A 25,212-nucleotide genomic window follows, 5' to 3' on the forward strand; every position below is an offset into this window, starting at 1 on the left:
CTTGGGCTGCCAGACTACAGCATTTTAAAATCAGAAATGTAACAACAGCTACTATGTCCTTGGTGCCTACTATGTGCCAGGCTTTGGGCTAAGCACTTTGTGCAACATTTCATCCAACTCTCACAACCACCAAGGAAGCGGGATTTGTGTTCTTATTTTACAGAGAGTAAAATTAAAGTTCAGAAGCTAAATCACTTGACCATGGTCATTCAGCTAATAGGTGGCTATGCCAGGAATTGAACCTAGGAATGTCTATCTCTGAAGGTATGAAAAGATGTCTGGTTTTTGTGTTTCTTATTCACACCTCCTAACACTGGTCCCCCCAGATACAAAGGGGGAAGTGGGAGTCAAGTAGCTAGCCACCAGGACAGAATCTAGGTTTCTGAAACCCACTCAGGACTCTTGTCTAGGATCAGCCTTAGCTGTTCCCAGAGAAGGCTAGAGTGGGAGAAATGGCTGTTTGCATGTTGCCCCCTCCCCCCACCCGTGGCCCTTGCTTAGAAGCCTGAAAACTGGGTGTTCTCTCCTAGAGTGACTGTACCAAGCTGTTCAGCCAGGGCATTGGTGGGGAGCAGGCCCAGGCCAAGTTTGACAGCTGCCTTTCTGACTTGGCCGCCGTGTCCAACAAATTCAAAGACCTCTTGCAGGTAAGCCCCAGGTTCAGCTACTGGCTGAATCCTCTGCCTATGTGGCTTGGAGAAGATTGTTACTGGCTTACTATGGACCCTGTGTATAAAGAATCAGGAAGAAGCCGAAACCAGTTTGGCTCAGTGGATAGAGCATTGATCTGCAGACTGAAAGGTCCCAGGTTCGATTCCGGTCAAGGGCATGTACATTGGTTGAGGGCACATCCCTGGTGGGGGGTGTGCAGGAGACGGCTGGTTGATATATATATATATATATATATATATATATATATATATATATATATAATCATCGATGTTTCTAGCTCTCTATCCCTCTCCCTTCCTCTCTGTGAAAAGTCAGTAAAATATATATTTTTTAAATTAAAAAAAGAAAAAAGAAACAGGAAGGAGGAGTGAGGAAATACCATAAAAGTATGTGATCCCTGAGACTAAAGACCCCATTGGTCTTTCAGCAGTGCGATTATCACTGGCCCTCAAACCCAGAATCTGCACTTGACTCCACTGTGCCAAGAGCCCTCTGAAAGGTGCTCTAAGGATATGGAACCACATGGTTACTTAGGTCTACTGCTTGGCCTTAGTCACAGGTGCTGCATAGTACTGAGCACTCAAATCTCTTCCTTTTTCTTTTTAATAAAAATTTTTTAATTAATTTCAGAGAGGGTGGGGGGAGAGAGAGAGAGAGAGAGAGAAACATCAATGAAAGAAATACCTATTTGCTTGCCAGGGATGGAGCCTGCAACTTGGGCCTGTGCCCTGACCTTAATCAAACCAGCAACCTCTTTGTGTATAGGGCAGTGCTCAACCTACTGAGCAACACAGCCAGGGCCAAAAATCTCTTCTTTTGAGAGTGTACACCAAGCATGTCAAACTCGCGGTCTGCAGGCCCCATGTGGCCCACAATTAATATTTTTGCGACCCAGCCATTATAACATTATGTAAGAAACATTTTAATAAAATTTTTGTAACTTAATTTTTACAATATCCTGTTATTCATAATTATTAATACCGAATTACAACATTCTCTAATGACTGATTATTATAATTGGTCATTACACTTACACGTCTTACGTACATGCGCACCATTTCTCTCCACTAATACTATCAGCAAATATTTTAGCAGCCGATTGCCCCATCATTAGTCTTGTACTGACTTGTTTGGTGTGCACAACAGGAAATATTTTGCTCTCGGAGAACAAGAAAAATAGGTTTATTTCCATTATGCATATTAATTTGTGCAGTTATTCAGTGTCTGGTAAGTTAATGTTCAAGAAAAAAATATTAATTTTTATTAAAATGTTCTATTATTTTATGTTAACAATTACTCATTTATTTCAGTCCTTTGTATTTAGCATGTCTCTATGGGAATAAACCTACATTTCTATGAAAAGTGAAGCTTTTGTTTTTTTGCGGCCCACATAAACTTAAACCTTGTTTATTTGGCCCGTGTTAGCCTTAGAGTGTGACATGCTTGTTGTACACACCAGCCTCTAGGCCTTATCTCTGGCCTGGACTGAATTGGCACAGATCTGGAAAGGAACTGGTGTTCCTGGCCTCTTTTATCAGCATTATCTGTTACACTTCAAACAAGGCCTGCAGATAAGTCTCAGAGCTGGAAGAATGTCCTGGCAGTGGAGGATGGAGCTGGAGAAAGGAAAGGAGTGTGTGTGTGGGAGGGAGAGGGGGGTGCCTTCTGGGTCTGATACTTGTACTTTGCAGGAAGGACTGGCAGAGCTAAACAACACAGCAATCAAGCCACAGGTGCAGCCTTGGATCAACACCTTTCTCTCTGTTTCCCACAACATTGAGGAGGTAAGTCTGACCACAGGCAGCCATCAAGCTCAGGGTTACCTCTGGTTCCCCTCTCCCCAGCTGGAGGGCAGTGGAACTGTCTCAGGGGTCCTCAAACTTTTTAAAGTGGGGGCCAGATCACGGTCCCTCAAAGAGCTGGAGGGCCGGACTATATGAACTACTAATCCCTACTGTAACACCTTGGCTGCGCTCACTGCCCAAAAAACCTGGTGGGCCGGATCAGACTCCCCTGGGGGCTGCATGTGGCCCGCGGGCCGTAGTTTGAAGACCCCTGGTAAACAGACTAGTCTAGTCCTCACACACTTCTCAGGCCCACTTCCCTTGCCCCCATAGCCTGGGTTCCTCCCAGGAAACAGGCTTTCCTGTAGTCAGAAGGGTTCAGAAAAACATTTAAAGGGAGTTTGCCTTGACCTGACATATGGTCTTATTGAGGTTCTTTTTTCTTTTTTTTTAACCTAAGGATTTTATTCCTAAAGAACAGGGGTGGGGAATCTTCTTTCTGCCAAGAGCCATATTTATAACTTCATTCGTGGGCCATACAAAATTATCAACTTAAAAATTAGCCTGCTGTATTTGGTCAAGCACTTAATTAACTCACCCCTGATGCCTTAGCAAGACCAGATTAAATGATTTCTCAGGCCTTATAGGGTCCACAGGCCAGACATTCCCCACCCCACCCCTGCTACAGAACATGAAGCAGCAGTCACTGCCAGTTGCGATGTCCAAGCTGGTTTTAAGGCGGAGCCAAAAGCTACCAGGGAAGGAGAACCTCTTCTGTTAGAAGGTGGAAGTGGGTGGGATAAATGGTTCTTGTTGAAAATGCCCCCAGTGACCCGTCTTGCTTCCTAACAACAGGAAGAATTCAATGACTATGAGGCCAACGACCCTTGGGTGCAACAGTTTATCCTTAACCTGGAGCAGCAAATGGCCGAGTTTAAGGTGAGCAGGGGTTCCAGCAACCAGCTTACGGGATTACCCACATCTGCCCAAATCAGCAGCCTGCTGGGAACCCTGAAAGCCCTCCCACACCCCAGCCTGTAGAGACACTCCTTGGTGGCCTCATGGGACTGTCCCTCCCGCCCAAAAACTCTGCTGTGTAGGCAGAGGGATGGGTGGGCTCCCGCTGATGTCTGGCCTCTGTGCGTAGGCCAGCCTGTCTCCGGTCATCTATGACAATCTGACCAGCCTCCTGACCAGCTTTGTTGCAGTCGAATTGGAGAGAGTGGTGCTGAAATCCACCTTCAACCGGGTAAGGTCAAGGGAGGACAGGCCCCCAGTTCTGTTTCTCCTTTGAGGAAGATGGGGCCTGTCATTTGCATCCTTGAACAGTAACTGGGCTTCTGTTCCCCTGCAGCTGGGTGGTCTGCAGTTTGACAAGGAGCTGAGGTCACTCATTGCCTACCTTACCACAGTGACCACCTGGACCATCCGAGACAAGTTTGCCCGGCTCTCCCAGATGGCCACAATCCTCAATCTGGAGCGGGTATGTGGGGCCCCTCAGCCTAACCGGTGTCTGGGAAGAGAGCATAGACCACATCTGGATGCCAGCCACTCCACCACCATGCCAGCATCCCAGCCCTGCCAGGAACTCTCTTCCTGGGCTCTACCGTTCTGAACCCGGTGGAGCCACGGCCTTCCCTCAGGATCGCCCCCTCCTGGCTGACTTGGCTCTGCTCTTCCCACAGGTGACTGAGATTCTCGATTACTGGGGCGCCAACTCTGGCCCGCTGACATGGCGCCTCACCCCTGCTGAAGTGCGTCAGGTGCTGGCTCTGCGCATAGACTTCCGCAACGAGGACATCAAGAGGCTGCGCCTATAGCCGCAGGGGGAGCCCACCTGCCCATCACACTAAGTGGCCACAGCCAAGGAGCTGAGCAAGGCTGTCCGGCAAGAGGAGAGCTCTGACCGCCCAGACTGTTCCACCATTGGCAACAGGGAAAAAGGCACTGGCCCACTCCGCTCTGCACTCAGACCAAGCGGGTGGTGCTTTGGGAGCAGCCTCTCCCCACCAAGAGGTGGGTCTCCCTGGGCTCCTAATTGGTGGGCAGGTCACCGCAGGCCAGCCTTCTCCACGGTGGTCATGCTCCCCCTGGACACTGCAGCAAACAGACTGCCAGCCCCAAAGGATTTGGGTGCATCCGGGGACCTAGAGAATTAGAGGATGTGATGATATGTCCACTCTGATTAAAGAGCCCCCTCGGAGAAATGCCAGTGTGCTGTTTTCAGGGAGGGCTGGGTGCTATAGGGCAAGACAGGTGTGCCAGTTGCACTGAAATGTGAACGCAAAAGCCTCAAGCCTCAGCCTCCTCCCACACCCAGAGCGGCACACAGCTCCTGCCAGGACCCACCTGACCCTGGACCCTCAGCACCAGCAGCTGGATCGTCCCCGGGCAGTTTCCCACGGTGCCAGGGGAGGTGGGAATTCCTCCTGGCAGGAACAAAGGAGCTCTATGAGGACCACCTCAGGGCAGATTCGGTTTATTCCGAGGTCACAGTCCTGAAAACCTGCTGCCCATAGGCTCCGGGCCACGTGGCACACACAGTCCATGGTCCAGGGTAAGGCTGAGTTGGCAGTGACTGGCTGAAGACCACACTGGCTCACTCCCACTCCCCCATCACGTCAGCCTGGGAGTGAGTACTGACCATGAAGTCTGTTCAGGCAAGAGCCCGGCCTCTAAGGAAGGCCACAGGAAATGCCTCAAAGGGCTCTCCAGGGTCAGCCTTACCAAGGGACCCAGCTTCTGCGAGGGCTGGTTGTCACCCCCGTCCAGGGCCCCCGTGGAGAGCAAGGAGGTCAAGGCCCCAGCTGGGCCACGGGATTGGTAAAGGCCACAAAGGACACTGAGCTTAGGACCTTCCTATGTCCAGATGGAGCAGAGGCCAAGCCTAGGCCACAGTTCACCAAGAGGTCACAGTCCTGTTCCCGAGCGTGGTGTCTCTTTCACCAGGGGGCTGGGCCCAAACTCCTTTGCGAGCAGATTTATAGAGGTAGGTGGGGAGTCGGCTTCCTTTGCGAGCAGATCCATAGAGGTAGGTGGGGAGTCGGAGGCTGAGTGCTCGGAAGGGAGGGGCTGCTGTAGCTCCAGGTTTTCTCCTCTTGCTGAGGGACAAGCCTCATGGGAAGAGGCATCAGGTCGAGTTCTCACTCCCCAACAGCTGCAGGCTCAGGCCCTGCGTGTCCACTTCTACCAGGTGGACGCTGTAGTTCCCGAGGCCCTGCGAGCAAATGACAAGAGGTGGGTAGAGGGCTCTGTGCACACCTGTGGCCTCCTGGAGGCCGACCTGAGGCCGCAAGCCAGGGGGACATGGAGTTGTAGCCCCTCGTTTAGCCAGTGGGCCACAGTGAGGCCTCCTGCCCCCCATCAATCACCACCAGGTACCTCAGTCTTGGCCAGCACGGCCTCCAGAGCCTCCTTTTGCTTCGGCTCCTTGGTCAGCAGATAGAGAAAACCCCCGCCGCCTGCCCCTGCCAGGCTCTGGCCATGCACGTGGGGGGCCAGGACATCCATCATCCGCCGCACAGCCAGGGGCTCACAGCCGGGAGCCATGAGCTTCTTCTGCTCCCAGTACAAGGTCAGGCACTGGCCCAGCAGAGGCAGGCTTCCTGGGGTGGGGGGCAGAGAAGGGAAAGGCGTGCCTGAGCCAGAACATTCTGTCAACGCCCATTTATCGACGCTAACGTGCCCAGAGGTGCTGCTCAGCCAGGGGCTGGAAACAGGAGTGGTAAAGACCACCTCACAGGGCTGTCTGAGGACATAAAACCGACATGGTGCCCAGCCGTGTTCGGTGAACGACACAGCCACTCCCTTGAACCCTGCTCAGCTCTGTCTCCCTGGCACTCGGTTAAAGGGCCCAGCCTCTTCCCCCACCAGCTTCTTGGCAGATAGGACTGGAAACCCTCATGATGCAAGTACTGTCCCGAGATACGGCTCCCACGGAAGCGAGACCCTGGGGAGGACAGCTGGTAGGCTTCTGTCCCCGGGGGCCTACCACCTACCAGCCCGAAAAGGCTCCTGGCCTTAGACCAAGGGGCGACCAGACCCTCCCTCCCGGTGCCTGCCCCTGGGAAGAGGCACCTCACCTTGGCGGAAGGCTTTCACGCACTCCTCCGTGTGCCGCACAAGGCTGTGGGCGTTCTGTACAACGGCAGGCAGCCGGGCATACCAGCTCCTCAACACATCCTGCAGGTGGGGCAGGAGGGTGCGATGAAAGGCTGGGCCTTGCTGAGCGTCTGCCTCCCTTCCCCCTCCCGGGCTGGGGAGCTCACCTGCAGCAGGTTCCGCGCCAGGCGGGTCTTGCCGGTGTACACCAGGAGCAGGTGGTCATTGAGCGTCTGGACGAAGCCCTCAGGCACAGCCACCTCCTCCACCTCCACCTTCAGCGGCAGCTGAGCCCGCGAGCGCCCCACCTTGATGCCAGGCATCAGACCACCCACCTGGTCCTGCCAGCCGCCTCCTGTGAACCCAGAGTCCGTCCCTGTTAGAGCCCGTCCGGCCCACCTTCTCTCTCCCAGCCCAGGCTCTGGCAGGAGCCAGCTCCAGCTGCACCGAGTGAGCTGTCCAGCGTCTGTCACCAGCCTCGGGAGCAGGATGAGTGAGAGAGAGGATTTCACTCCAGAACCCAGCTTGAGTGGCTATTGATTAATGTCTGTCCCCAATAGACCATTTAATTTTTGAGAACAAGGGCCCTGTATTTGTTCATCTTATCCCCCAGGGTCCGACCCTGAGTTGGATACTCGATAGTTGTCAACTGGCCACATGAAGGGTTGGAATGGTTCATCTCAGAAGGAAACTGGAGAGGCTTGCTAATAACTACCTGTTACGGGATGAGAGACATTACAGCAGAAGGAGGGGGCGGGCTGCAAAGGCAGCGGGAAAGGTGGCGTAATCGGCATCTCTACATCTTTGTGACCGTTTCCTGCCAGGAATCACGGTGGGGATGAAGCCCGGCATGCTGGGTGACCACAGCACCCTCGGATCGTGCCGACAAACCTCTAGGTGGCCGAAACCGGTTTGACTCAGTAGATAGAGCGTCGGCCTGGGGACTGAAAGGTCCCAGGTTCGATTCCAGTCAAGAGCATGTACCTTGGTTTTGGGCACATCCCCAGTGGGGGGTGTGCAAGAGGCAGCTGATCGATGTTTCTCTCTCATCGATGTTTCTAACTCTCTATCCCTCTCTCTCTCTGTACAAAATCAATACAAATATATTTAAAAACAACAACAACAACAACAACTCTAGGTCTCCCCATGGAACATGGACTCCAAGGGGCCATGGTGGCGAGAAGAGGGAGAAGACGGTGATCACCGCCATGTTCTGGGCCCCTGGTGCCCCCCAAGTGGCTGGCAGGAAGGGGAGATGGGCACAGATGACCATAGCCCGGGGGAGGGGCAGGGTGGTTGGGAAGGCGGGCTGAAGGTCCTGCCCCCTGCTACAAACCCATTCTGCCCCGCCCCGCCCTCAGGGACAGTGCTGGGTGGCCACAACAAGTGCCTAACACACATGAAGGTAGGGCACAGACTCTGCAGGTGCTCCTAACACATCCGCTCCTGTGAAGGTGAAATACCTCCAGTTGAACATCACCGGAGGTCAGAGCGATAAGGGAGGAGCCGCAGTCTGTGGCTGCCGGCCACAAGCCCAGGGCAGCCCCGGATGGAGGCTTGGCAGAGTGCCACTGGCCTCCCTCCCTCCCGGCAGGGGCAGCCCGTACCTGTGGTGAGCACCTGCTCCAGGTGCAGCACTGCGTGGACCAGGGCCTCCCTGCTCACCGCCCGGCCCGCGGCCCGCTGCAGGGCGGCCAGGGCGGTGCCCGCCAGGATGCTGCTGGTGCCTGCAGGGCAGGGGAGAGGCCAGGCGGGCATGAAACACCTCTGCGCAGCCCAGACCGGCCCCGCCCCCTCGGCCTGTTGGGCAGGGGTGGTGGGGAGGAAGGAAGGAGAGTGGATGGCAGCAGGACAGCAGGGCTCGCTCACTCACCGAGGCCAGAGCCGTGGGGCAGCTCAGACCAGGTGTGCAGCTCGAAGCCGCCCCCGAAGGCGCGCAGCAGCTGCTCGCTCAGCGAGAGCTTGGACCTGACCTGCACGATCCCCGCACAGATGAAGGCCGCCTTCAGCAGGGCCCCTGCGGAGGGAGCAGCACCCAGCAGGGCATTGGGTCTCCAAAGGCAGACGCAGACAGACCACCCACCGCCACTATTTCCCATCTCGGGGCTCATCTAGGGCAGTGTTTCCCAAACTTCTGACATATCTGTACCCCTTCTGTAATTTTCGTTACGCTGAGTACCTCTCGTACTCATGAGAACATGGAATTAGGCGCAGCCAAGCATGGTGCAGTGCATATCCCCACCGAACTCCGGTGCAACGCATACACCCACCAAACTCTTCCCGTACCCCTGGGGGTACGCGTACCACACTTTGGGAAACACTGATCTAGGGGACAAAAGCCCAGCAGCAGTGCAAGTCCCATCCCCAAGCCCCCAAAAGACCCCTGGGCTCCCCAACATGGGCAAATGTGCCAGCTGTGCCTCCTGCAGCCGCACGCACCTGGGCAAGGAGACCTCGGGGCTCCTCAAGCTGAATGGCTTAGCCCTCAAGCCAGGCCCCCGTGGCCAGCGGGGTCTCCGGGGTTCTGCCCTACCCCCCGGCTAGCTGTGTGTGCCGCTCCCGCCGGCAGGTGTGCTGGCGCCTGACCTGGAGCGTGGGGCTGGCAGTAGTCCTTCAGGTCCTCCAGGCTCCGGCACACTATCTTCATGGCCATCTCGTCCCGCCGAGGCCCCACCGCCAGCCACAGCTCGGGCTCCCAGATGCGGCGAGCCCTGGCCCCGATGGGCCGGCGGCCGTCCACTCGCACAGCCAGGCCCAGCACCGCCCCCCCGAGCTCGTAGGCAAGGGGCGGCGTGTCGCTCCAGCCTCCTGCGGCGGTAGAGCGAGGCCACGCTGGTCAGGGGGCCGCCTGCCCAGCTCTGGGGCGGCCGGCTACCCGCACCCCCCTCCGAGGGGCTCACCAGAGAAATCCACGCGAGCCGGGCACTCGGCCACCGCCCACTGCCCGGGGGCCGGCAGCCCCACAGGCTCCGTGGAGACAAAGCGCTGGGCGGACATCACGGCCTGGCGGATCAGGATCTGCCCGGCCCCCTCGTAGTGGCGAGCAGCTCGCACTAACAGGACCGGCCTGCGAACAGGGAGGGGAGAGAGGGTGGCATGGAGCCCCAAACCCAAGCAGGGGGCGGGCTGCCTGGGTTCGGGGCCCTGACTTCCGTGGGCCCCACCTCTCTCTATAAGAATGATCAGGGCCGCCGAAACCGGTTTGGCTCAGTGGATAGAGTAGGGGTGTCGAACTCAATCAGAGAAGGGGCCAAAATCTAAAATCCAGCCTAAATCGCGGGCCGAATGGTTTACTGAACAGTCATAAACTGACAATGTCATAAACTGACAGCGGAGTGCAGTGATGACAGCGCGGTGCGGGCCACATTGCAAGGCCTGGCGGGCTGGATTTGGCCCGCGGGCCTTGTGTTTGACACATGTGGGATAGAGCATCAGTCTGCGGACTGAAGGGTCCCAGGTTCGATTCCGGTCAAGGGCATGTACCTTGGTTGCGGGCACATCCCCGGAAGGGTGTGTGTAGGAGGCAGCTGGTCGATGTTTCTCTCTCATCGATGTTTCTAGCTCTCTATCCCTCTCCCTTCCTCTCTGTAAAAAATCAATAAAATATATATTTTTTTAAAAATGATCAGGGGCTTCTCCAGGGTTCTGACGTCATCGGCACCCACCTGCTCAGCCACTTGTCCCGCTCCTGGGCGAGGGCCTTCACGCCCCCGGCCAGGTCTCCGCTCTCCAGGTACGAGAAGGGCCGGACCCACTCGGGGTTGGCAGCTGGGCCGCTCCGTAAGCCGCCCTGGCCTTCTGCCATGCAGCCCAGGACGTCCGCCACGCAGGCCAGCACCCGGGCCGCCACGCCTGGGTCTCCTGCACCCGCCGCCACTGAGGGGCCAGAAGCCAGGTGGTTAGGGAGGGGACCCACTCCCAATGCCCTCCTCCCCGAGAGACTGCTCAACAGCCCCCAGACATGCCTGGTCCCTCACACCTCTTCACTTTGCCCAAGGTGTACCCTCGCCTGTGAATGCACACCCCACGCCTCTGCTTGGCACAAAGTTCTCATCCTGCCGACCCCAGCCCAGCCCAGCCCAGCCCAGCTGTGCCTCTTTACCCCCCACCCCCCTAGGTGGCCCAGAGTGGTTAAGAACTCAGATTCAGTGCCAAAACCAGTTTGGTTCAGTGGACAGAGCGTCAGCCTGTGGACTGAAGGGTCCCAGGTTCGATTCTGGTCAGGGGCATGTACTTTGGTTGTGGGCACATCCCCAGTGAGGGGTGTGTGCAGGAGGCAGCTGATCGATGTTTCTCTCTCATCGATGTTTCTAGCTCCCTATCCCTCTCCCTTCCTCTCTGTAAAAAAAAATCAATAAAATATATTTAAAAAAAAAAACTCAGACTCGGGGTCAAACTGCCCATGTTCGGTCTCAGTGCCATCCCACCCGCTGTAAGTGGTTAACTTCAATAGGGGTCACCTTCCGCCATCACTGGGGATCATAAATGAGGTGCTGCCTGCCTGGGAGAGCCTGCCACCTCCCCTGGGGCTCTGGCGCCTCCGCTTTGGCACCCAGTACAAAACACGGAGGGTTTGCTGATGCTCGTTGGGCCCAGAGGCTCGGGCCCAGGCCTCAGCCTCTCGTCCAACCCCCTACTGACAAGAACGAAGCCCCCAGGAATCTGGAAGCAAACTCCACTGTGTCTCTCCCCGGCTTCGAAGGCTCCCACCTCCCGTCATCACCCACCCAGAGGGCAGCGAGGGCAGGGGACGCCCGCTCTGGCTTCCCCACACAGAAACCCAGCCGCTCACCCTGGTCCAGCGCGGCCAGCAGGAGCCCGGGCCGGCCCTCGCGGACGGCGGCCCGGATCAGCGGGCGCAGGCTGAGGTCCTGCCTGGCCTCCAGCACCCTGCGCGCCTTGTGCAGGGCCTGGCGGAAGAACAGGTCCCGGCAGGAGGCCAGCGTGGCGCCCCGGTCCAGGCAGGGCTGCAGCTGCTCCCAGGACAGGCGCCAGGAGGCCCGCCAGGCCCACAGGGCCTCGCCCCCGTCCTCCTGGGGGTCCAGCATCCACAGCATGTCCCTGGGCCCCAGGGCCCTCGAGGGGTGGAGCACGGGGAAGAGGCGGGCGCTGAGGAGGCAGCGCTCCGTGGGGGGCGTGTCCGGGTTCCACAGGTCCCAGTTTCTGATGTTGGGGGGCGGAGGGGGGGGGGAGAGAAGGCACGTGAGCAGGAGGGAAGCCTGGGCTCCTGCTTCCTCCCCGAGGCCTGACTGCCTGCCCACTGGGGGGCTGGCTAATTCACAGGGAGTAGGGGGGCGGGGGGGACAGGACAAATTCCTCTAGGTCAGTGTTTCCCAAACTTCTGACATATGTGTACCCCTTCTATAATTTTCGAGTACCCCTCGTACTCATGGGAACGTAGAATTAGGCGCAGCTAAGCACGCTGCAGTGCATATCCCCACCCAACTCCGGTGCAACGCGTACCCCCACCAAACTCTTCCCGTACCCCTGGGGGTACGCGTACCACACTTTGGGAAACACTGATCTAGGTGGTGGCACAAGCAGGCAACTTGGGGCGGGAGACAAACTGCCCTGCCCCCTTTCCCAGGCCTCTGAACAAAATCCCAAAAAGCCTGAGCACAGGCAGGACTTAGGAACTGTCCAGGGGGAAAGTGCCGGGGAGGATCAGGCTGCCCCAAACCACCCCAGGCGGCCCCGGGGCTGGTGGGAGGGAGGGAGGGCAGGTGCTGCTCTGGGGCTGAGGCAGAGATGAGCCGGGAAGAAGCGGCCGCCCTGGAGTCCCTCTTACCGAATGCCTGTCTTCTGGAAGAACTCATCCCAGGGCATGTTGAGGTATGTTCCCGTCCCCTGTCTCTGGGGGAAGCGGAGGAAGCAGTCAGGGCTTCGGGGACCACAGGAAGGCGAGGGGTCACGGACACGAAGACCGGAGGGGACAGGAGGAGAGAGACTTGCACATAGGAAAGCAGCTTCTGAAAACACCGTTGTGTCAAGCCCTGGAGCTCAGCGATCCTGCCCAGGTGCCCGGGAACCTGGCGCAGAATCCCAGTTCCAGGCCCAGTCCACTCTCATTGGCTCTGCAGCCCGGGGCAGGCCACCTCCCTCTCTGAACCTCAGGCTCCAGCCTGGCAGAGCCGCTGAGGAGGAAGAGGAAGGCATGGCGAGACTCGACCGGCTACAGCCTATCCCTCGGGCCAGCGCTCAGCGAGCCCTGCAGCGGAGTGGAACCTGGGCTGGGGTCAACGGGGCCCCCCAAAGCCTGAAGATGGGGGTGACACCTACTTCCCAGCTGTCCAGGCGTCCAACCAGGGTGAAGGCATGCACGGGGGCTCCGTGCAGCCGCACGTGGTGCCCCCGCAGGACGAGATCGCGCAGCTCCAAGCCCTGTAGCGCCTCGGACTGGGCCGTGTCCAGGCCGCTCACAAAGCAACCGGTGCCGACGTGAATGGGGCCCTGGCGAGGGAGAGGGCAGGCATCCTGAGGGAATGGTGCCGCTCCAGGCTCACCCCTCCCCCCCACACACACACACCCAGGGCCTAGCCCCCACCACCTTGCCCGCCCTCTGCCCCTGCTCTCGGGCCTCACCTGCAGGTGGCAGTGCTGCAGGACACTCCCGGCACCCAGCCGGACGGCGCCCTCCAGCAGGCAGTTGATCACAGAGCTCCCAGCCCCCAGCAGCTGCGGCTCCTGAGCAGCCCGGGAGAGAGAAGGTCCTGAGCGCCCTCTACACCCCGCCCTGGCCCCAGCTTCCGGCTGACTCCCAGTCCCGCCCGTTCACGCTGCTCCCAGCGGCGAGCTCTCCCGCACGGCCCCCCAGAGAAGTCCGAACTCAGACATGGAGGTCCCGCCCGATGGCAGCTTCCCCAGGAAACCTCTCTCACCGGTCCAGGGACCCCCCGCCATGCGGAGGGCAACCTCGGAAACCGACCCGTCCCCTTCCTCAGCACCAGGGCGCGGACCCAGGCCCATCCCCTCCTCACATGTGCTTGTCTCCCCAAAACGGTCCCCAAAGAAAGGGGTGGGGTCTTCTCTGGCTTCTCCACCAGGCAGACCTGGATGAAGACTCCTAACGTGACCCCTTCCTGGCCCTGTGGCCTCAGGCAAGTCACTGTACCTGTCTGAGCCTGCACGGCCTCGCGCCCCGCCCAATGGGGATAAGGACGTCTGTATTCCTGGGTGATCTGCTTTATGCATGGGCTATTCCTTCCCTTTCTAGGAGCCCCTATCCCACCGGTCCTCAGGCAGCTCTGCTGGTCTCACCTCCACCTGGGAGTGCACGACCTGGGCCCCGGGAGCCCCAGGGAGCGTGAGGCTGAGCAGGAACTCGCTGGCCGAGGTGGTCATGTAGCTGTAGCTGCCGTCGGGGATATACACTGAAAAGACACAAGCAGTGACCCCACCCCTCTGCCCGCTGCTGCTGCCCTGAGCCCAGCCAGGCCTCTCCAGCCAGAAGACCCATCTTCATCAGGCCCTGCAGGGCAGGCCTGGCAATGAGCCCATCGTGCTGATGGGGAAGCCGAAATCCAGCGAGGCTCGGGAACCTGCCCAGAGTCACACAGCTAGGACATGGAGAGACTGGGACTGGAGCCCAGGAATAAAGACAAAAGGAAGAGCTGGCTGAAACCGGTTTGGCTCAGTGGATAGAGCGTCGGCCTGCGGACTGAAAGGTCCCGGGTTCGATTCCGGTCAAGGGCATGTACCTTGGTTGCGGGCACATCCCCAGAAGGGGGTGTGCAGGAGGCAGTTGATCGATGATTCCCTCATCGATGTTTCTAACTCTCTCTCCCTCTCCCTTCCTCTCTGTAAAAACTCAATAAAATATATTATTTAAAAAAAAAAAAAAAAGACAAAAGAAGAGAGTTATTGGGGGTTGAGGGGAGTCGGGGTGTCAGGCCTCTGGGTTGGGAGAGGACAATGGGCTGACATAGGCACAAGACCTGCCCGGTCCAGGAGCCCAGGGACCAGGCGGGAGGCAGCCTTGCAGCGCTGGGCAGGGCAGGGGGTCCTCACTCTGTGGTCTCCCTGCCCAGGCAGCCGAGAGGCGGCACCCACCCATGGTGAGGGGCTGGTCACGGAGCTCCCGCCACAGCGTGGCCCGAGCGACCCGGAGGTAGCCCTCGGCGTCCGCGTCACTGCGCCCCGTCTCCGGAGGCCGCCCCGCCAGGAAGGCCTCTCTGCCCACGTTCCGGGCCATGCACAGCAGGATGTCGAAGAACAGAGACAGCTGGGACGAGGATAGGAAGCACAGCTATTGGGGAGGGTTCCTGGGGCCAAACTGGGGGCAGTCCCATCCCCAGAGGCACGGACCCTGAGAGGGGAAGGGGCCGGCTTGAGGTTACAGAGCCAGTGTCAGGGTCTTTCCCCCAGGCCAGGGCCCCCGCCCCCGCCCTCAGTCACCTGGACAGGCCGGGCTCCAGAGTCCAAGCCCATGTAGGTGCAGGCGTCCAGGGGTGGGCTCACATGAGTGGCCAGGAGGTGCTCGGCGGTCTCCACGGAGAAAAAGGCGACTCCGGAGACCTGGAGGAGCCCCCAGGAGGGTCAGGTGGGGGGGCCCTGGGGTCAGGCGTGGGCCTGAGTTGCGGGAGACACATAAAGATGGACCCGAAGGCTGGCTGCTGTGCCAGGCGAGTCCTTCACCCTCGGGACCACTCCTGCACCCAGATCCCAGGCCTCCTGAACAGGGACCCCTCTCAGTTCTCAGGCCTTCCCCCACAAAAAACCTAGTCCTGCCGAAACCGGTTTGGCTCAGTGGATAGAGCGTCGGCCTACGGACTGAAGGGTCCCGGGTTCGATTCTGGTCAAGGCATGTGCCTTGGTTGCGGGCACATCCCCAGTAGGGGGTATGCAAGAGGCAGCTGATCGATGATTTTCTCTCATCGATGTTTCTAGCTCTCTGTCCCTCTCTCTTCCTTTCTGTAAAAAATCAATAAAATATATTTAAAAAACAAAAAACAAAAAACCTAGTCCTCGATCACCCCCTGGTCTGGCCCCAGACCCTCACCCACCTCGCGGATCCCTGTCCTTCATTCCGGAAGGAGCCCCCACGCCGGCCTCCAGACTTCCTCCCGATGCATTCCTGAACGCCCTCTCCCCTTTCCCGTTCAGGACAAGACCCTTTCCTCAGACTCTCGCTCCACCTGCTCCTCCACCTCACACTCTGGCTCTGTCCTGCCCTGGAGTCTTCCAGGAGGAGTAGAGCCCTTCCCCCGAGCAGGAAGGCAAACCCTCCCTCTTCCACAGGGCCCCCAGAGCCCCCCAACCCGGGCGGCAGCCCTACCAGTGGCACCCGCCCATCGGGCCTGGCGCACCGCTGCAGGTCCGCCTCGCTGGCCTGGTAGAGAATGTCTAAGACGAAGCCCTGTGTCGGGGGAGAGAGCAGAGTTAGGGAAGGGGGCCAAGGATGGACCGTCAGGATCAGGGACACAGCGAGGGTGTTCTCCGGGGAAAACCCAGGTGCATGTCTGACAGGTCCCAGCGTGCTGCAGGGAGCACTGTCCCACCCGACAGTGCTCTGTACGTCTTCCCGGCCCTGCCCAGCACGGAGCCTGGCCCGGGGGCCACGTGCAAGGTCCGTTTGGTGACAGACTCAGTGAGCCCGAGGGCTGCTGCCATAGAGGAAACTTCTCCGGATCCAGACTGTACCAGCGAGTCCAGGGCGAGAGGCCGCCCAGAGCACAGGGCCCGGAGGCCAGCCCAGCCCGGCTCAGCGGCCCGTGCCACGGCCCCAGGGGCACTACCTGGGCGTCGGTGAGGTAGACGCCGTGGTTCCGGGCGTAGGCTGTGGTTCCTGGGAAGGCGATCACTCTGGCTCCCCGGAAGCCGTCCCAGCTGATCCCTGTGAGCAGAGAAGTCAGGGGCCTCCCTGGGGCCCCCACCCACCTAAGGCAGGGAGGCCCCCAACCAGGTAAAGATAAGAGCTTGGGGCGGGGGCATCTGGGCACCTCTACAAGGAAAAGATGGCTCCCAAGCCACATGGACATTCCTCTGGGAGAATGACGACGCCTCCCCTCCCCTCCCAAAGTTCTACCCCAGCCCGGGAGGGCAGAAGGGGCAGGGCTGGTGACTCCGTTCGACAGCCTCCCCTCTGAATGGGGCAGTGGGCCAGGCCCAGGAATGGTGAGCTAGGACAGGCCCAGCCCCCCTCCGGCCACGCAGGGAGGAGGTCCCGGGAGCGCCGTCTAGGGGGGCTCACCTGGGTTGGGAGGCACGGATAGCAGCATGTCGGTGCTGCAGACCCACACGCCCGGCGGGGAGCCCGGGCCCAGCTGCGGGGGAGAGCACAGATGCAGACGGTAGCCTGGCCCAGCCCTTCCTCTGCTCCCCATGCAGCCTAGCGTCCAGCCTGACCCCCTGCTCCAGGGAGACTCTGAGGTCACAGGGGCCTTCCCAGACCCTCCTGCCCAGCTCCGGGGACCACGCCTCCCTGCAGGTTTGCCAACACGAATTGCCTAAAGCTCTAGCTCCAGGCTCCGCCAAAGCCATTCTTGCCGGAATCCCGTCGGAGCCAGGATGGGCTATCTATCGCGGGTGGTGCAATGGAGGGGAACCAGGCCCTAAGCAGGGGTCTTCAAACTACGGCCCACGGGCCACATGCGGCCCGCAGAGGAGTCTGATCCAGCCCGCCAGGTTTTTTGGGCAGTGAGCGCAGCCGAGGTGTTACAGTAGGAATTAGTAGTTCATATAGTCCGGCCCTCCAGCTCTCTGAGGGACCGTGATCTGGCCCCCACTTTAAAAAGTTTGAGGACCCCTGCAAGGTGCCCGCTGGCCTCACCCGATGGGTCATGATGTCCAGCAAGCGGTCCAGGTTGCAGACCAGAGCCTCCACGGGGGCCTGGGGGTTCTCCACGGGGAGGCAGGTGAAGGCACGGCCACAGTCATCGAAGGGGAAGTCCCGGCCCTGCGGGGGAAGCGGGGACAGGGGAAGGAGCCCTTGGGGCAGAGAGCCTGGGGACACCCCGGGAGCTGTGCAAAGGCGTGAAGTCATCCAGCCAGAGGGTTTTCTCATGTAATTCTCCCAAGTACATGGTTACAGTAAAGAGTCAGAAAATTCAGATAGGCAAAAAGAAAATCTCCCAGGAGTAATAACTATTCCTCTCATTTTGAGGTATATCCTTTCAGACTTATATGCATATGTTCTTTAATTTTTTATTTTATTTTTTTAATATATTTTATTGATTTTAAAAAAAAAATATATATATATATATACTTCATTGATTTTTTTACAGAAAGGAAGGGAGAGGGATAAAGAGTTAGAAACATCAATGAGAGAGAAACATCGATCAGCCGCCTCCTGCATACCCCCCACTGGGGATGTGCCCACAACCAAGGTACATGCCCTTGACCGGAATTGAACCCGGGACCTTTCAGTCTGTAGGCCGATGCTCTATCCACTGAGCAAACCAGTTTTGGCTATTTTATTGATTTTTTTTACAGAGAGGAAGAGAGAGGGATAGAGAGTTAGAAACATCGATGAGATAGAATCATCAATCAGCTGCCTCCTGCACACCCCCCACTGGGGATGTGCCCACAACCAAGGTACATGCCCTTGACCGGAATCGAACCTGGGACCTTTCAGTCCGCAGGCCGATGCTCTATCCACTGAGCCAAACTGGTTTCAAATTTTATTTTATTTTTTACAAAAATGAGATTCTGAAAAGGTAGAAACAACAGAACTTACACACACACACACACACACACACACACACACTCACAGGTAAAACTGGGGAAATAACATTGGGAACTATATAAAGGCAGGTCCCACTTTAAGCATTTAACGGATCATCTCAGCACATCCACACAAAGCAGGAACCATCGCCATCCTGATTTTACAGATGGGGAAACTGAGGCCTGGAAAGGGTCAAGTGCCTTGCCCAGGGTCACAGAGCTGGGAAGTCTCTTTCAAGGCACAGAATTAGATGGACTTATTAATCCCTTTCTACTTTCCCACCAGGAGGGTATGCTATTTATATTTAGCCAGCTTCCTATTTTTTTTGGATACTTGGATCCATCCTGACTCCAATTCTTCTGGATTTGCACACACACACACACAAAAAAAAACACCTTGCAAACGCACCCCTACCCAACCCTGGGGATCGAAGCTCCCAGCCTTCTGCATGGCGCCCCGCCCAGCATGGTACTAACCATGTGCAGGATGAGGATCCGGGCCGACTGGAGCACATCCGCGGTGACCACCTGTCAGGAGTGGAAGAGCCCTGTGGACGGAGGCCCGGGCGGACGGCGCCGAGGGCGGCCCCCTCTCGTCTGGGGAGAGGCCCCGACACAAAGCCACGGAGGGCCGACGCGAGCACTCACGCTGAAGCCCGCCCGGGCGCTCAGGTGTTCGGCAGCCACCAGCAGGGCGTTGAGGGTGGCTCCGCCGCTGCCCACGCGCGGCTCCGGGTCCTCCACGGCCAGCAGCAGAGTCCCGGCGGGGATCTGCTCTCGTTTCTGCCGCACCTCCAGCTCTGTGGTCAGAACACACAGCTGGGACCTGCCCCCCGGCCTCCCAGCCCCGGTCCCAGGCAGCTGACGCAAACCCACTGACAATTTATTATTTCATCTTTGACTCGGTAGCGTTTCATGCAGCAGTAAGTAGCTCATTAGCTCTTTGCCCAACCCGGTGAGTTAGGTACAATTATTCCCATTGGACAGATGAGAGAACCGAGTCTCAATGAAGGGACACGGTAGGCCAAAGGTCACACGGCCAGGAAGAGGCCGACTCTAGGTCTGAGCTATGGGAGGTATAGGGGTTATGAGGAGGGGTTCCGACATTCGGGCAGAGTGGGGAGGGAGGGTCCCCTACCTTTCTGGAAGACCTCCACACTGTCCTTGTACTGGTATGTCAGGATGATAACCGTCCAATCGACCCCCTTGGGCTGCTCCATTCTAGCCAAAGTTGAGGGGCTTCCTGAGGCAGGAATAGAGATGTACATGAATTATTTTGTTATCATAGCCTAAAATTGATTTTTGTGTGGCTTTTTAAAAAAAATTATAAGTTATGTTAGAGATAAGGCTTAATAACTTTTCTTTTTTAACTAAAAAAAAAAAAAAAACACAACAAAATAAAACAAAAAAAAAATACACACACTTGGAGGTAAAAAACGTCTAAGTTCCTTATCTGTTTCCTTTTGCTTTGGAGACGACAAGGTTTCTAGAAATGCTAAGTTTTGATTTTTTTTTCCTCCCCCTGGAAACCTGTCACCAAGGGGATTTTTGTGTTGTTTTATGCATGTTAACACTCGCACAGATTCTTGTGGTCACCACGACTACAGTCACACTTGACAATCCCCCATCAGTTAGAGTTGGAATGAAATCTTTTAAATTTGGCTTCTTTCACCCAACATCATGCCTCTGAGATTCACCCAAGTGGCCTGTGCCTATCAGCACTGCAGTTCTCTCTCCGCACGGACCTGCCGCAGTCTGTTTCTCCGTCCACTCCCTGAAGGACATCTGGGCTGCTTCCAGGTTTTGACAGCCATGATCAGAGCTGCTATAAACATTCATGTGCAAATTTGGAATGAACCTAAGACTCCATCTCTCCCGGTGGATACCTTGGCGTGGGATTGCTGGGTCATGTGATAAGCGTGTCTTTGACTTTCTCATTCTGGGCGCACGTGATTTCCTCGGGAAAGGAAGTAAGGGGAGCAAGGGCTTACCCCTTCCTGCACCACTGGCCCCTCAGCATTCAGTCATTGGCTGTGATCTGGGAGGAGGGAGGGCCTAACCTCCCAGGCTCCTGAGGCTGGAGGGAATTCCCTGGAGAAGGGGACAGCTGTGGGAGGAGTGCCCAGCCTGTTCAGGGTGCCAACGGTGCCCACTATTAGGGACTTCACAGAGGGGCTGGGTGGGGGGGAGAGATCTCCCCTCCCAGAGGCTCCCCACATGAAAGAGGCTGCAACCCCACTTGCCACCATCTTCTCTCAGGCCCTCTGAGCAAGTGAGGGGAAGATGAGGCCAAAGTTATGGCTTCACCCCCTTCCTATCTCCCCCAGCGTTACTCTCCTACCAGACTGGAAACCGATCTGACTCCGGGGCCCCTGGCCTCCCCGAGACCTCTGTAGACAGTCCCCGGGAGTGCCCTGGCATCTGCCCCTGGCAGAGTCCCCACGGCTGCCCTGGGAAGCAGCCCACCCTACCCCTTCCCTCCAACCCCCAAGGCTCAGTGTCAGAGCGATGGGGGCGCTCGCTGCATGCCTTCCCAGAGGCACCTCAGCTCGTGTCTTCTCAGGCCCGATTCCTCTGCCATGGGCGGGCAGACACCACCACTTAGCAACACCCACATGCCCACAAGCTCGCAGGGGAAAGCCTCACCGCAAACAGAAAGTGCTCTGTTCCCTGCTCAGCCCAGGAGGGAAGTCCAGAGGGGAAATCTGAGCTGAGATCTTGGCCAGGCTCCCGAGGGCGAAGGGATTCCCAGGGATGCCCAGATGGCCTTCGGGAGAAATGGGTGGAGGAGATTCCCACTTGACCATCAACGTACTGATGTGATCTTTGGCGCCCCTGCCCCCTCTAGCCTCCTGAAGCAGGCATGTAAGTGACCATGGTCCCCAGCTTGTTCACATGGAGGCCATGCTTCCCAACTGCTCCCAACCAATGACTCTGTGCAGCAGGACCAGGAAGACAGACCCCTTCCGGCAATTTAGGGACCCTCTGACAGGCAATCGTGGCCCCGGGACTCCCACCTGCCTCACAGAAACTCGTAGAACCTGAGACTGCTCCTGCCCATCACTCCCCTGCTGCCTCCACTTCCCTCCTCATCTTCCCTCCCCCCAATAACTCTACCCCCATCTTGGTCTCGGCTTCTCCAAGGACCTGAACCAACGTGGAGAGTATATTATCATCTCCTTCTTGGCACCGTCAAAGGAGCAACCACTGTGTGAACCTCTAACTTAATGTGTGGAAAGTACTATCTTTACCCTAAAAAAAAATAAACAGATGAGGAAACTGAGGCACGGGGAGACTGAGTCACATGTCCAAGGTCACACAGCTAGCAAGTGGCAGAGCCAAATCCAAACTCAGTGGTGACAGGTGATCTGACTTTGGATGGTGGGCACAGGGTGCAATGCACAGATATTGTAGCACAGAAACCCACACCAGAGGACAACCTTTATGTTCGTGTTGGCCAACGTCTCCCCAGTCAATTGAATTAATAAATAAATAAAAATCTGAGCTCAGACACTTTGGTTCCAAAGTCCATTCTCTTACCCACTACACCGAACCTGCTGTGTAGGAATGAAAAAAAAAAAAAAAAAAAAAAAAAAGAACAAAAGGAATAAATATATATAAAGGGCTCCATTCAGGTGGCAATGAAATGGGGAGGCGCTTCTCCGCCTCTAATGACTTCACCTCTCTGAGCCTCAATTTCCTAATCTGAAAACTAGGGCCAACCACACCGACCTCCTAGGACCTCCTAGGACCATGACCAGAGTTAAATAGGCGGCACACGGCGGGAGCTCAATGAATGGTAGTTCTCCCCAGCAGGGAAAGGAAGCAGGAGAGTTTAACTTGGCTCTGAAGCTGGTAGGAATGAAGGCTCTGAAAGAGCTTCTGAGTCAAAGATGATCCTGAAGAAGAAAAACAACCAGGGAAGCCCTAGCCGGTTTGGCTCAGTGGATAGTATAGGCCTGCTGTCCTGGGTTTCGATTCCGGCCAAGAGCCTATGTCCACATGGTGGGCTCGATCCCCAGTAGGGGGGGCATGCAGGAGGCAGACCATCAATGATTCTCATCATTGTTTCTCTTTCTCTCTCTCCCTCTCCCTTCCTTTCCTCCTGCACGCCCCACACTGGGTATCGAGCCTGCAACAGGGGCATGTGCCCCTCACCGGAATCGAACCTGGGACCCTTCAGTCCACAGGCTGACACTCTATCTGCTGAACCAAACCAGCTAGGGCCTAGGCTGTCCCATAATTTTTTTTATTACTTGCTGTAAATGGCTTGGTGTCAATCTTTTCAGGGGACCCTTTGCTGAAGGCTCACTGCTTTCAGGCACAACAGGTTGCCATCAATCAGAACACATTTTCTGTTCATGTCTTCTACCCACAAATTGAATGCCCCTTTTCGTCTTAACGAAGCGCTTATCCCTTACAGAGGCTGTGTAACTTTTGCAATTTGAAGTGACAGCAAAGCTAGCACAGATTTCTGTTTCCCTTCTTCACAGTTTCACAGATAGAAGATTCATTCTTGCCACAGATCTTAGCAACCTAGGCATATGATTTTTTTAAAAATATATTTTATTGATTTTTTTACAGAGAAGAAGGGAGAGAAATAGAGAGCTAGAAACGTCGATGAGAGAGAAACATCGACCAGCTGCCTCTTGCACACCGACTGGGGATGTGCCCGCAACCAATGTACACGCCCCTGACCGGAATCGAACCCGGGACCCTTCAGTTCACAGACCGACGCTCTACCACTGAGCCAAACCGGTTTCGGCAGCATATGATTTTTTCCCCCTCTTTCCTTAGTAAGTGGAGAACTCTCACCTTCTCACATAAAGGAAGCACTTCAAAAAAAAAAAAAAAGAAAGAAAGAAAGAAAGAAAGAAAGAAAGAAAGAAAGAAAGAAAGAAAGAAAGCACTTCACAGCTACACCAGCCCGTCTGAATGGCCAGCACCACTACTCTTGCCCTATGGGGCCATTATCAAGTCAAATAAGGGTTACCTGAACTTCGATACCTGTCGGTGGAGCTGATAACCAAGAAAGTTACTAAGTTACTAACCAGTTGGTAGCATATACAGCGGGGATATGTGGGACAAAGGGGTGATTTATATCCCAGGCAGGAGGGAGTCTTAAGCCTTCATCAGTTCACTCAGAACTTCAGACAACTTAAAGCACGCATTGCTTATTTCTGGAATTTCCATTTACTATTTTCCCGATGGAAGACCTCACGTAAAAGCAAAACCGCGGATCAAGAGGGGACTCGCTGTAACTGAGATTTGTGCACGGTGACCAGACCCCCATCGTGCACACTGAGGCGGGAAAAGCGACCTCAAAGCAAAATCGGCAGCGAAGACATCCAGCATCCCACCTGCCTGTGGGTGCCCCTATCTCCTCCCTCTTCCCGGCGTCCCCAAGTCTCCTACTCCCATTGCAAGACCCGAGCAAAAGGGTGGCAGGACCTGCTGACACCCACCCCCTGCAGCCAGGGGGTGCCCAGGTTGCCAGCAGAGCTCTTCGGAGACTCCCTGCCTCGGCCCTGCCTCTCGCAGAGATCAGGTCGCGAATTGGCGAGTGGAGGGGAGAGCTGTGCGAAGCGGAAACGCGTGGACCCACGTACCTGCCTCCGCCGGGCGCGGGGCTCAGCCGGCTTTTAAGAGGGACTGCGTGTCCCTTCGCGGCGCATCCTGGGAAATGTAGTTTCCCCCTCCCCCCTTCCACCGGCCCTGGCTTGTCCTCTCAAAAACAAACAAACAAACAAAAAAAAAAAACCTGCTCCCACCTATCGCAGGGCAAGCACGTTCCAAAAGGGCAATCAGGGATCAGGTCCAGGAAAAAGGTGAGGCGGGAAGGTGGCCCCGTGAGCCAACAAAACTACAACTCCCAGAGGAGCCAAGCGTCTTAAAGACTTAGGGTCATTTTCTGGGACTCCGCAGTTTCAGGTTTGGGTTTGTTGTATGTTTAACCTTCTCGCAGGGACTTGCTTTTCTCTCCAGAAAATAAATCCTGGAGCAGGGCGGGGGAAGGGGGCACCATAGGTGTTGCCTGAGATTGGTTAGCAGTGAGTGCTCTCTAGGCTTTCTGCACGTGGGTGCAAACGGAAGACACTTTCCAGCTCTGCAGTGGAAAGAGAGGGTCTGCAGAGTCCTGAATGGCAGCCTTGTTTGTAATCGCGGAAAATGGGAAACACTCTCCCTTTGGGGTCCTGGAGAAACAACAAAGGCATATCCATGCAATGTAATACTGTGCCGCCGTTAACAGTGTTTTTCAACCTTTTTTGGGCAAAGGCACACTTGTTTCATGAAAAAAATCACGAGGCACACCACCATTAGAAAATGTTAAAAAATTTAACTCTGTGCCTATATTGACTATATATAAAGTAATTCTCTTGAATAGGAATCAAATAAACACAAAGAAAGTATTTTATAATTACTTTATTATGAAATATTAAGTAAACAAAATAGTGAAAAATTATAAAATTCTTGTCTTGTCTGCACCTACGGCACACCAGGCAACATCTGCCGCGGAACAGCGGTTGAAAAACGCTGCGTTAGAACCAGGCAGAACTTTATGTACAATAAATAGGAAACGTGCCCACGACATTTTGTGGAGGGACAAGAAGCAAGTTGTTGCTGCCCTGACTGGTTTGGCTCAATGGATAGAGTGTTCGGCCTGCGGACTCGAGGGTCCCAGGTTCGATTTCAGTCAAGGGCATGTACCTTGGTTGTGGGCACATCCCCAGTGGGGGGGGGTGCAGGAGGCAGCTGATTGATGTTTCTCTCTCATCGATGTTTCTAACTCTCTCTCCCTCTCCCTTTCTCTCTGTAAAAGCATCAATAAAATATATTTTTAAAAAACGAAGAAGAAGAAGAAGAAGCAGCAGCAGCAAGTTGTTCGAACCCTATGTACGCGGGAAGCCACTCATGTCAAAAATAATGTATCTGGACACACGGTATGTGTGGGAACTGGACTGGAAGGGAACACACCCTGGGCAGAGAATGCCAG

General features: G+C 56.1%; 2 protein-coding genes across 6 annotated transcripts in view; one reads left to right on the forward strand and one right to left on the reverse strand.

The window, feature by feature from the left end:
- COG4 (component of oligomeric golgi complex 4) overlaps window positions 1-4,663 on the forward strand; it is a 28,253-nt gene extending 23,590 nt beyond the window's left edge. The window contains exons 14-19 of the mRNA XM_084906715.1: window positions 531-647; window positions 2,364-2,456; window positions 3,312-3,395; window positions 3,604-3,705; window positions 3,811-3,939; window positions 4,142-4,663. Of these exons, the coding sequence (XP_084762841.1) occupies window positions 531-647; window positions 2,364-2,456; window positions 3,312-3,395; window positions 3,604-3,705; window positions 3,811-3,939; window positions 4,142-4,276 (660 nt within the window). The 3' untranslated portion in view covers window positions 4,277-4,663. The remainder of the gene's footprint in view (window positions 1-530; window positions 648-2,363; window positions 2,457-3,311; window positions 3,396-3,603; window positions 3,706-3,810; window positions 3,940-4,141) is intronic.
- A 256-nt stretch (window positions 4,664-4,919) lies between these two features.
- Window positions 4,920-23,914, reverse strand: FCSK (fucose kinase). Of its 5 annotated transcripts, none has more exons than XM_084906688.1 (24): window positions 23,828-23,914; window positions 19,357-19,461; window positions 18,867-19,018; window positions 18,696-18,746; window positions 17,326-17,451; window positions 16,747-16,819; window positions 16,292-16,389; window positions 15,832-15,912; window positions 14,952-15,071; window positions 14,607-14,778; window positions 13,815-13,927; window positions 13,140-13,241; window positions 12,837-13,007; window positions 12,346-12,410; window positions 11,350-11,720; window positions 10,223-10,433; window positions 9,458-9,624; window positions 9,144-9,365; window positions 8,431-8,574; window positions 8,165-8,284; window positions 6,725-6,912; window positions 6,539-6,638; window positions 5,838-6,061; window positions 4,920-5,673 (listed from the first exon to the last, which is right to left on the reverse strand). In XM_084906688.1, exons 2-24 carry the CDS (start codon window positions 19,436-19,438, stop codon window positions 5,587-5,589), a joined length of 3,240 nt encoding a protein of 1,079 aa, XP_084762814.1. In that variant the 5' UTR covers window positions 19,439-19,461; window positions 23,828-23,914; the 3' UTR covers window positions 4,920-5,586. The 5 variants fall into 5 exon arrangements, with proteins under 5 accessions (XP_084762814.1, XP_084762812.1, XP_084762813.1 ...); XM_084906686.1 differs by having other exon boundaries at window positions 14,565-14,778; XM_084906687.1 differs by having other exon boundaries at window positions 16,292-16,416.
- Between the last annotated feature and the right edge of the window lie 1,298 nt (window positions 23,915-25,212).

The sequence above is a fragment of the Pipistrellus hanaki genome (genome assembly GCF_964339955.1).
Source record: "Pipistrellus hanaki genome assembly, chromosome: 15".
NCBI lineage: Eukaryota > Metazoa > Chordata > Mammalia > Chiroptera > Vespertilionidae > Pipistrellus > Pipistrellus hanaki.